The sequence below is a fragment of the Euleptes europaea genome, chromosome 1 (assembly GCF_029931775.1).
Source record: "Euleptes europaea isolate rEulEur1 chromosome 1, rEulEur1.hap1, whole genome shotgun sequence".
NCBI classification, from domain to species: Eukaryota; Metazoa; Chordata; class Lepidosauria; order Squamata; family Sphaerodactylidae; genus Euleptes; species Euleptes europaea.
In genome coordinates, this window is record NC_079312.1 from 114,000,620 (window position 1) to 114,013,178 (window position 12,559).

The 12,559-nt window shown below is 45.3% G+C and overlaps 1 protein-coding gene across 1 annotated transcript in view; it reads right to left on the reverse strand.

Annotated features, from left to right (window-relative positions):
* Positions 1-7,156: 7,156 nt before the first annotated feature.
* The window catches only part of CACNA1A (calcium voltage-gated channel subunit alpha1 A), a 259,565-nt gene continuing 254,162 nt past the window's right edge, over positions 7,157-12,559 (reverse strand). Inside the window, exon 47 of the mRNA XM_056867234.1 lies at positions 7,157-7,882. Within this exon, the coding sequence (XP_056723212.1) occupies positions 7,157-7,882 (726 nt within the window). The remainder of the gene's footprint in view (positions 7,883-12,559) is intronic.

The window sequence follows — 12,559 nt, forward strand, 5'->3', positions numbered from 1 at the left end:
CGCTGCTGTTGCTGCTGCTCCACCAGTTGCCACAACCTAGAGCCTGTCATGTGACCAGCCACTCACATGACAACTAGAGCGGCACTCCCCCGCGAGCCACGCCTCCCGAGGGCGAGGCTCGAGCTGCAAAACGGAAGGGATTGGCGGTACACGGGACTGCGGTTGAACTCATGCAAATCGCCGTGTCCCCTGCGAAATGATTGGATGGGTGGGAGAAGTGGGCGGTGACAATTGTGCTAGCCTGTCAGCGGCGCTAAGTAGAGAAAGTAGAAGTTGGTCACTTTCGTGTTTAGGGTTGCCAGGTCCCTCTTCGCCGCCGGCGGGAGGTTTTTGGGGCGGAGCCTGAGGAGGGCGGGGTTTGGGGAGGGGAGGGGCTTCAATGCCATAGAGTCCAATGGCCAAAGCGGCCATTTTTCTCCAGGGGAACTGATCTCTATCGGCTGGAGATCAGTTGTAATAGCAGGAGAGCACCAGCTACTACCTGGAGGTTCTAAACAATAGATACGTATGCTGAATAACACAGTTAAAGAAATAAACAGCGCCAGCTCAACTCCACTTCCACCACTAGGAATTACAAAATAAAGTATGCAACTCTGTAACAATTCTAACAAATTATTATATATATATATATATATATATATATAAAAAACACACCTTACTGGCATTTCACTTCTACACAAATAAATCCGGTTGTCTCAGCATAGAATATTCTTATCAACTTAAAGTTAATTTGTTAGAATTGTTACAGAGTTGCATACTTTATTTTGTAATTCCTAGTGGTGGAAGTGGAGTTGAGCTGGTGCTGTTTATTTCACTACCTGGAGGTTGGCAACCCTGTTCGTGTTCCAAGCTAAGATTCGGGGGAGGGGGAGTCAGGCAAAAAACCTGCAGTCCCAGATGTAAGGCAGGATAAGGGAGATGAAATAAATCCTGGAACCGTCTGCTTTTCCCCATTCCCCCAGTTCTTTTACCTTGTTCCGAGCAAGAGATCGTCCTTCCACTGACAGCAACAGAAAACGTGAACTACAGAATGGTTGAAGCAATTCTGCACGTTAACTGAGACAGCTTTGAACACTTGAAGCTGCCTCATACTGAATCAGACCTTTGGTCCATCAAAGTCAGTACTGTCTACTCTGACCGGCAACGGCTCTCCAGGGTCTCCGGCTGGGGTTTTTCACATCACCTACCTGCCTAGTCCCTTTAGATGCCGGGAATTGAACCTGGGCCCTTCTGCATGTCGAGCAGATGCTCTGCCACTGAGCCACAGCCCCTGCAGTTTGGCTCTTTCAACAGAACAGAGGGAATGTACTATGGCAATTAATGGGGGACCTTACCCACAATGGCATCCACATGTATCCAACCTGGCTGCCCCCCTCCCCCTGTGCGTCTGTAGGAGAGTCCTCGCTAGAAAAAAAATAGGCACCAGTCCTGTTCAGGGAAAGATGGATGCCTGTAGGCCATTTCTTCCAATTATATATCTCCCTGAGAAAGTTCGGACGAATCCCAGGAGCATGGTTGGATAAACCACCTCTGCACTAATGCAAAAGAAGCAGTGAGGACTAATGCATTTTCAGGTCTTATAGGCTGGCTGTGGCACTAAGCATAATAGACACATAGGCAGTCATAAACAGATTTTGAAGTTGAAATCAAAATTATACCTGCTCCTTGATTCAGATTTTATGACAGCTAACATCTAACAGCCAGAACAGAATAATATTCATTCTTAACCTTTTTAGGTATATCATCTAGCTCAACTCTGTTTAGTCAAATAACCTTCCCCTATCTCCATCACTTCCTTCTTAGCGCATTTCCCCTTTCCTTTTTCCTTTCTTTAAATGTTACCATGATGATAATACCAACTGCGCTGTAACAAAATGGTTCAGAAAGATGCTTGAGCAAAGGGTTAGTGACTGTGGACTATGCTAGTAAGTAGGATCCTAGTATGTAATTTCTGGCAATGTTTAACATGTCACGTTACTACTTATGGTTACTTCAGCTCTGTTTCAGATTTCTGGTTGGTTCCTGATTTCCCCTCTTGTTGACAGTATTGATCTACTCTGTGTAATCTGCCTTGATTCCCAGTGAGAAAGGCAGGCTATAAACAATGTAAATATATTTTTTAAAAGGTTTACATGTTCAAACTGTGAAGTAGAACCTTTGACTTTTCTTCACTCCAGATTTTTGTAATGAATCACTAATACTACACACTCGTATTATAGTGACACTTAACAGACAAACCTAAACAGAGTCACACCCCTCTAGCTCCATTGAAGTACAAGTCATTCATATTCATATTAGTAGCAATATAGATACAGTGGCTATGACAGAATGATTAATCCAGAATAAAGGAATGTGGATTTGTATATGCTTTATGGCACTCTTAAAGCACCATTTATTATCTAGCCAGATGTTCTTATTTCACCTTCTCCAGCCATGTGTTCTGTGGAATTAGCTGGAGTTTTGAGTACTTATCACTTTTCATAGTTATGGAACAAATCAGAGATAATCTCTTTATGGCTGTTCTTAATGCAAGCAGAATGAAATTTTCATCCCATTGGACCAGCAAATACAGTGTTGTTTCTAATACTGCAGTGCAAATCTCTGATTTGGGGGTGGAGGGGGGCAAATCTAGTTCATATTTACTTTGGCATGTTCCTGAATGCTCATGCTCCATGTAGTCAGTTCCTGGGCAACTTGTATGACAAGTTAGCATTCAGAATCCAAGGTTGCTTCCAGAATCACAGAAACATACATATTGAGCCTTTGCATGCTTAAAAGGTAAAGGTGCAAGCGCCGGGACATTACTGACCCATGGGGTGATGTCACATCCCGACGTTTACTTTGCATGCTTTAAAGATAAAGGTGCAAGCACCAGGTCGTTACTGACTCATGGGTGATGTCACATCCTGACGTTTACTAGGCAGATTATGTTTAAGGGGTGGCTTGCCATTGCCTTCCCCAGTCATCTACACTTTACCCCCAGCAAGCTGGGTACTCATTTCACTGACCTCGGAAGGTGGGAAGGCTGAGTCAGTTGGCTACCTGAAACCGACTTCCTTCGGGATCAACTTCAGGTCGTGAGCAGAGCTGCAGCTTACTGCTCTGCGCCACGGGGCTTTCTCCATGTACTTTGCATGCTTACTCAAAGGCAAATCAGTGGGACTTCTATGAACTTAGCGGGACTTCCTCTGAGCATTCATAGAAAGGATCAATATGCATGTTTGCCCCAGAAAAAAAAAAGTGTGCCAGATCATAGCTATAGTGTGTTTCCATCCATACTTTTTTGTACCAGCTCCAATACAACACCCTCTAATGCTTCTGGTATGAAACTTATCATGTGCAGGATTTGACCAGTTTTGGAAGTTGCTCTTATCATAATTTAGACAACTATTAAGGGGACAGCCAGCATAGCCACTTTCCCCTCTTTAAGTGAACTTACAATTTCTTGAGGCTGGCATCTATGACCTTTCTAGTGAGCTGCCTTAGGACATGACCTTTTAACTTGGCTCTCATTTATTGATACAGATACAGTGGCCTCTGGTGACTCAACGTGTAGCAACCGTTTGGTTAATACAACCACTTATTGATAGCATAAATTAAGGGTTGTTTTGTGTGTGTGTGTGTGTGTGTGTGTGTGTGTGTGTGTGGATTACTTGTCTTCAGAACATTTCAGCATTTTGCAAGCTGCAGTTCAACATGTTTCTGGACCATGATGTCATGAACTGCAAGCTGGAAATGTGCTTGACTACAGTAACCCTACAATTGCCATAACATATGATTTTACCCTAAATTATGCAAACTGAAGAATGAGGAATAATAGTAAGGACTTGAAAGACAAGTTTTGGATCTCTGCAGCCATTATACAGAGTTGGTGGGACTATTTTTCTTTCATGCCCGGTGTAAACCCATTCAAGTAAGTGGTATGCAAGTGGAATAAGGGAAAATGTATAGCATTTTTTTGCCAGCTGTAATGGGGGCACAGGAATAAATCACTCTGCCTATTAGCTGCCATTCTTTGAGATACAACAAATGGCTTCTTCCTCAAGAGTCCCAAGATCATTGTAGGTTAACCCAAAGTGTTGGGAAATGAGCAACCTGGCTTGCATCTTACAATAGTGCAAAGAAATGACCGGTTGGAGCCTGGTCACAAGTCAGATTTGGTCCACTGAGCAAATTAATCTGGCTTAAACTTTATCTAAGTACAGTAAAAAGTACCTAGATATATTTAATTCACAAGAAAATTTTTTTGTTATCAAAAGTTTTCTCTGAAAGATTCCATACCTTAATGTTACATCTTTTGTGCTTTGTCTATAAGGCCATGTCCATTAGCAACTTCATTTTAGAACCTGAAGACACATGAGTAAGGTGGGTTGTACTGCAAACTACACCTTCAGCCTCTGGACCATAGGTGGTAGAATAACATGGCCCTAGAGATTACAGATGTTGACCATCTCTGCAACAGTCTCATACATAACCAAGCTTTCCATTTTTACAAGTGAGGGAACATGTGGCAGTTTCTATTCCTGAGTTGTACAGATGGATTCCAGAAGGATCCTTGTATGATACTGACATCTATAATGTTACTAGGCCCTACTGCATTGCAAAATATTAGTCATTTTTACAGCCTAGTCTTCATGCACTCTGTTGTTATGGGATTTATCTGAATTAAGACAAAGACAAGACATGCCCTTACTCAATAATTTAATGAGGGCTAGAATCTTGGTTGCAATGTTGCCCCTTGTGGTAATGCCATAATCGGGTGATACAGCCACATTGATTCCAGTTCAGCTTAGCTGCTTTATATCAACTGATGTTTCAGGCCCATGACCTTCTTCTTTATAATTTGTTCATGATGACGCCTTTGATGCCAGTTTATAGCAGGAGAGTTACTGCTGGAATAACCTCAAAGATAGTCCATAACGACCCATGTACCTAACGACACAGAGGCCCACTTTATGTAAAGGTGTATTGGTTGTATGTGACACTTGTCTGATTATAAGCCCTTTGTCACGTGGGTACACACTAGGGAATTTGGACTGGTCAGAACTGTCTACCACATGCATGCCCAGTGGCAAGTACCATGGGCTGGCACATGAAGTCCCTAAAATAACATAAACAAATAAATACCCAATTCAATTTTTGTCCTAGTATTATTCTAATATCAATCACTTCTGATATACCAAAAGATAACTAATGGGACAGTAGGTTAAGAAGTCAAGTGAGCACCAATAAATTTTGTTAATTCATCCTTGCTTGGTTCCAGCAACGGTTAGAGAGTGTTTTTTTAATGCATGGCTGTTTCCCTCGGTGTCACCCCTCCGACGACTTCGGGTCTTTGTGTTGATTAGGCATGCCGTTTCAGACCGTCAGAGGTTGCCTCGCTCTCCCCCTGCATTTCCCCGCGTTTTGAAATTCAAAATAAAACAGGTCTCTCAAAACAGGGGGAAACGCTGGGGGAGAGCAAGGCGACCTCTGACGGTCGGAAACGGCATGCATAATCAACACAAAGGCCCGAAGTCGGCGGGGGAAACAGCCATGCATAAAAGACCATTGTGGAAGATAAAAGGCTTGTTTGGTTCTTTGACTGTATAGTTCCAGCTGATAACTACAATGGTCTTCAATACGGTATAAAAATGTAACTGGTTCCCCGGGTGGGTGTTTGTCAGAATAGATGGGTAGATAAAAAGCTTGCTGCGGTTGAATACAAACATATCTGTGCGTCTGGGAATGAACAGATTTGGGGAAAAAGAAGACTCCAATCCAAGCACTCCTGTTGACCAGCTTCTACTTAACAATCTGTTGTTCATATTCCTCATCTCAGAAAGCAGCAAATAGCAAAACTTCTCATCAACCATGCATAACTGTACATTTCCCTTCATGCAGCATCACAGCATCATAAGAATGGGGGGAAGGTAGGGGTGAAGGAGAGAGGGGAGAGCAAAATATAAGATTAACAACAAAGAACAATTCAATCAAAAATTCATTTTTTTAATATTTTTGTTTTTTTAAGGATTTTTAATTTTTTTTCATTTGACTTTTTACTTTGTTTCATGCAATATTTCACAGTCCCAATCCCACAGGTTTTTTTCAACTTTTTTTTCAAACAAAGTAGGAAAAAAGAAATAAAGAAGCTGAGGAATTATTAATTTTTGATGTCATTTCTTTTTTCTTTTTTTTCAAGCAGGACCAAAATGTCAGAAGAAAATGCTTCATTTTTTATCAATTATTTTTGTCCTTTTTTGTTTTTTTCTGTTTAGTTTTATTATTTCTTTTTTTTTTATCTCTGCAGGCAGTAATATTAGGGTTTGGTATAACCAGCAAGCACTCCTTTGTGTGTGTGTTTGTGTGTATGTATGTATGTATGTGTGTGCTGGGTGTGTGTTCACGTGCGTGTGTCCCTCTTAAAATGGCAGGCCACAAACTTTTTTTTTTAACTTTTTGTTTTTTTTTAAAGTTAACCAGGTAAATCGAGATGATAAAACTCATCAATAGAAGCCCAGGGTTGATTTTTTTTTTTTTGTCTTTTCGCTGCGTTTTGCGCATGTTTAAAAGGTTTTTGTTGCTTACGCTTTTTCCAAAACGTCTTTTGCTGAGGTTGACAAAAAACATCCTTTTCCCATTGCTCCAGTCCCTAGGGTAAAAGTTGGCTTCTGGTCTCGTTTCTCAGAGGCATAGACAGCAGTGGCACGGGGGCTCTTGGACTGCACAAAACCCCCTCCCCACACCTGAGCGCGTTTCCTTTGTGTAGGTTCTGAGTAACGCCCCCCCCTCGAATCACCACACACGACTTGATCTGTAAAAGATAAAACATGCTCTGATCTCCCGGACCCTCGTTTTCCCACCCGACCCCAAAAACCCTTGTGTGTATCCCCCCACCCCACCCCCGAAACTCCCCAACAAAAGATAGAAGTCTCTTCCCCCCCTCCTCTCTCCCACCATGGCAGGCTTCTCCTCCAGGACGCCCCCCCCCCCCCGTCGGTTGGCAGGTTGAATAGTTTGGCTCGTCTCTCGCTTGCGCTCTCTCTCTCTCCCCCTCCCCACGACTGGGAACGCCCCCTCCCCGTCCCTCCCGGGCGTGTGTGTCGCGTGTGCCTGGCGCGCGTGCGCGTGCGTAACGTGGAACCCACCTCCCCTCCCGTCCCCTCCCCTTCCAGGGTTAGCAGCAGTCGTCCTCGTCGGTTTCGCTGTAAGGTTCGTGCAGTCCTTGGCGGGCGCCTGTGCCGCGCGCCTTGGCGGGTCCGTGCGCGTGATAGTACCCGTTGGGGAGGCGCCGCCCCCCGTGCCTGGACGGCGACAGGGAGCGCGAGCCGCCCCCGCCGCCTCCCCCCCGGGAAGTTCTGGGCGAGCGTGCCGCGCTGCTGCTCCCGTGCTGCGTCGTCTCGTAGGGGAAGGCTTCCTCGCTGGGGGGGGCGGCGGCGGCGGGGGCGTAGTCCGGGCTCCGGTAGTAGCCGCCGCCGCCGCCGCCGCCGCCTTGGCGGGGCCCCGGGGGCGGCTCGGAGACGTGCGGCGCCGACCACCGGCTGCTGGCGTGGCGGTAGGCCCGCGGCGAGTCGTTGCGCGGCGGGACGGTGTGCCGCTCCAGGGCCGGGGAGCGGCTGCGGCGCTCCGAGGCGGCTTGGTGGTGGTGGTGTTGGTGGTGGTGCTCGGCGGGCAGCGAGGGGTAGCGGCGCGGCGCCGGGCTGGAGAGTCGGCTGGGGCGCGCGGCCGGCGGCGGCTGTTGCTGCTGCTGGGGGCCGGCGTGGACGGCCTTACGGACCACGGGGGAGTAGGAGATATGTGGCCGGGGCGTAGAAGGGGTCTGTGGGAGCTGGCGGCGGCCTCGCCTCGGGGTGCTGGTGCCAGACGTAGAGAGGACCGGACTCCCACTGACGGAACTACTGCCCTACACGAAAATCGAAACAAAGGAAATCAAAAAGAAAAATATACAAGGGGAAATCAACCGAGAAGAGACAGGAGGGAAAGGGGGCGGGGGGCGGGGAGGGCACCAGGGCGGGGGGCGGGACACAGAGACGAGGACAAGGGCGGAAAGTAGTAATAATAATAATATAGGGGGTTAAAAAAGGGAGGCAAAGGAACGACAACACCATCGGATGGAGAAAACGAAATATTAAGCAACAGCCACATCAGGGGGGGGGAGGAGGGCAAAGGGAGACAACGAAGAAGGGCACAAAGAAAAGGAAACCAGAGAGAAAAAGAAAAGAACACAAAACGAAAAAGCAAAAAAGAGAAATGAGAAATGGAGGTTTGTTTTTGGTAAGTCTCGGGGTCTAAGAAGTAGCGAAAAAAAGCTTATAAGAATCACTGGCACGCTTCCCAAAAAAAAAAAAAAAGTAAAGCAAAAACAAAAGAGCAGAAAAAATAATTTGTGTGTTGTTTTTTTTAAAGGGTGGTGGTGGGGAACAGAGTCTGAGGGAGAAAGGCGGGGCGAGGAAGAGGGTTTCGCCAAGCAGGGGTCCGTACTGCATGTTACCAAAAGTGATTGGGGGGGAGGGGGAGAATTAGAAAAGATATTTGGAGCTTAAAAAAAGAAAAGGGGGGGGGAGTAGGTCGGGACAGATAAAGGTAGGGTTCAGGGAGTGGCAAAGGGGTGGGGATGGAGATCTAGCAAGGGAGGAGGAGGGAGAACACTGGGGCTGGAGAAGTTTGGAACAGAGCCGAACTCTTGACGGAGGCTGCCCAAGTGCTGCTGTCCTGCGTGAGAACTGTTTGCTTACCTATGGGATTGCTTACAAACATGCTAACGGGCAAGAAGAGTATTCACAGCTCACCAACAGTACAGCATAATGTTGTGAAATCAATGCTAAGCTGGCAGAGAGGGTCTGTCAGTCATATTTCTAACGGAGTAAAACTTTTCAGTGGCCGGCTCTAGCACTGAGAGTTACTCCAGTCTAAGCCCACACATTTCATTGGGCTTAGACTGGAATAACTGCATAGGAGTGCATTGTTAGTCCGTTATTTGCCAGGCCCAGACATGTGAAGTGGCCCATTAAAGAGTCAAGGTTGCTATTTTCACTCTTCCTTTCTATGATGCTGTTTGCACAAACCTGGTCAGGCCCTGTGTGGATATGTTCCAATAACATAGGGGACTCTGACTGCATTCTCAATCCAGGTGGTGCTGGACAGGTTGGGAACATATGCTGTTTCTAATCTGGTGAACTCTGCACCAACTGAGAGTACATCCCAGAGGAGTCTGAGGTAATTTATGCATGGCTGTTTCCTCACTGTCACCCTGCCTACTTTTGGAGCCTGGCTTTGATTATGCTTGCATTTTCCAACCGACAGCAGTCGTCTCGTTCTCCCCGCGCATTTTCCAGAAGCTGGCTAAACACAAATCCAAAAAATGCTGGCAAAACTCACGGAAATGTGGGGAGGGGGGGAGAGCAAAGTGACCTCTGACAGTTGGAAAATGCATGCATAATCAAAGCAAAGCCCAGAAGAAGTTGGCGGAGTGACTGCAAGGAAACAGCCATGCATAAATGGCCTCGGAGACAACCTCTCTGATTGTGCACCTGGCCCTCTGCAGCTCTTAGCCAATTGCTCTGTTGATCTGCAGCTCTTAGCCAATTGCTCTGCATTAATTGGGCTCTCCTTGCCCAATTAATACAGGGCTCACAGAGCAGTGGTCTATCCAGACGTCATAGTATATTTAAAAAAAACTAAGATGCTTAATAAGAAGCTGGAAAATAGCTGCTAACGCTGCACTCCTGAGTAGTTATATCCTTTTAAATGTATCAGCTCCAAATGTTGAGTCTGCTTATGACTACACTGTCTACAAGTCTGGGGCCACTAGATCATTGGGGAGTTTTTCGATTAATCATAGACATCTAGACATCATGCACTGCTGACACCTCCACAACCTGATCTCTGCCTGCTGATTGCCTGTTCTCTGCCTGCTGATTACTCTTTACTTTTCAACTTCTTGAACTCTTTTGTCAGTGAGCCCATATTATGTTACTTGTTCCATGAGAATGCTGTTCATGCAAAAGAGAATGCAGAAGAGAAATTAAGTATACATTTCTAGACACGGTAGATTGTACATTCACCTACAGATAAGATTAAGCACCGCATCCATTTAAAACGTGAGAAAACGTTCTTGGCTTTGTGCCACAGAAAACAAGATGATCCACTAAGATTCAAAAACGCATCTTCAGTGTTGTGGCTGCCGTCCAGAGAAGTGGCCAAGATAATGGTCAGGACCATTAACCTGATTGGTCTTGGTTAGGAGACTTTGGGTGTTGAGTAGCAAGCAGTAACGGGGGAAGCAACTAGTTATGTGGCTGACACTTTCAGGTGATGGTTTTCATACAAGAAAACAATCAAGGTTAGGACCACTATCTCGTGTTAGATAACCTACCAAGCTATGTTCCTAGAATCAGTGGGAATTTGCAGTTGCAGGCTTAGGTTGGTGTTTAGATCCCTCAATAGTTATAAAGCGTAGGAAACAGTACTTTCGTTCAGAGCAAATAATAATGAGTAAATTGGGAAGACAGAATTTTTACTCTAGTGCCAAGACAGTTCTGGCCTTTTCTAGCATAGGTCAACAATATTAGAAACGGGCTTTTTGGCTTTGATTATGTGACCGTGGTACTGTGTAAATTCTGTTGTAAAATTATCATCAGTCACCTTCAGACACATGTAAGTAAATAATGTGTGTGACTTTTAAAAAACTGCCACTTTGCAACTGAATGGTGCAGCTTCACCAGGTTGCTGTGAAAAAGCGACTAATAACATTTTCAGTACTGGCTGGGCCAGCAAAAGGTGAAGAAACAAACATCTGTCCTTTCAGTCACAGTTCTTTCCTTTGCCATACTGGGAATAAATTTGGTACCTGTCTGGTAGCTGGCAGTACATTTCGGTTGGTGATAAAAGTGATGTGAACTAGGATAAAAACAGCCCCTGAAAATCATTCAGAAGGACAAAACCAAGTTGGTCATTCTAAATTGAAATCTAAGCCACACATTTTGAGGAGAAACATGGTAGAGATGTTCATGGGCTGGTCAATCACCTTTTTGATGTATTTTTTTTCTCCTGGGATCAGACACCCAGTACTGTTACTTCTGTGGAACGACTGCCTTCTTCTGTGAAATCCTGGCTTTTATTCAGCTCAAACAGCAGTATTGTATAATATGACACATTAGATTATTAATAGGCCGTGGGAAAACTAGACTAACTAGGATAGTCTAGTTTTCAAATCTGCCAGGGAAGGGATTTTTTTTAGTCCTTCCTATTATAAGAGTGTTTGGGTCTGTGAAGTTTCAATTTACTGGGGAAAGAGAGCTTCAGAAGAAAAGCATGAGTGAGAATCCAGTTGTTTGTGGTAAAGCAAAGTTGATTCAGCTTTGTACATCTGAAATGCTGGAGAGTGAACCCCTGAACAACCTATACTGAGGGATAATGCAACCAGGTAAGAACAATCCACTGTAGATTGGGACAAATTACCAACCTCTGAGAGCAAGAATTGGGACATGGCACTCTAAGCTACCTGTAGAAGGAGTCTGTGCTGGCCAAGTCCTCATGGTAAGCTAATCGTCATCCATCCCTCAAGATGGACGGCTAGGAGAAGCTGCCCATCAATGACAGCATCACAGGGCTACATCATCAAATTTAATTTGGAATTGAGGAGCCTTATTTAAGAGAAATTCTAGTAGTACAGCCAGAACCCAGGTGGTGTAGAATTCGAGTTTACCAATAGCCAGGAGTACGATAAGAAGAGGAACCTGTTAACCAGGGTCCAGAAGAATCAGACCCAGATGCTCAGCCACACAGATCAGTTTGCCCCTCTGTGCACCAGCGAAACACAAGTGGCATAAAATTGATGACCGGGACTTGAGAAGAATCCAGGATCTAAAGAAGGAAGGACTGCATCTCACAGATCTGAAGCAAGCAAATGAACTGCTGTTGAGATTACATACGAATAAAGGGACAATAATGAAGTACTCCCAAAGATAATGGTCTTGTGATCAGTACAAAACTGGCAATAAATACTGCGGTTCAAAGTGGAAGGGGCCTTTCTGTGCTTTCTGAGAGAACCCCAGGGAGTATATCTTGCTGGAAATTGTAACCCTCCCTACATACCCTGTGTCCAATATGTATTTGTCGCATGCATACAATTGTGTGTATGTCTGTTTTTACTCCACTGCTTAGATGTGATATATGTGGCTTGTAAGCATGCCTGTCTGTTTAGGTGCAGCTTCATTCCAAACTTTCCAGATTCACAAACCCCAAGAGAGTTCAGTGCCACCAGCGTAACAACAAAGGGGTCACACCACAGACACTGGAGAAAGAGGCCAGCGAGCTGGGCAGGGGCCATCTGCTGGATCAGTTTGGTTTTTTGGTCCCTGCTCACCAACCATCTTACCTGCGCCCGCCCCTCGCCGTGACAGCAGAGCCAAGCACAACGGATACAGAAATAAACATGTAAATAAAGGCAGATTGGCCACGAGACCCTGAGTAAAGTGTCCAAATTTTCCAACGGAAACGAATGAGAACACACAAAAAAAGAGACTTTGCATTGGATGGTGGGGGGCTAAACTGAAAACAATGGAATAAATGACCTTAA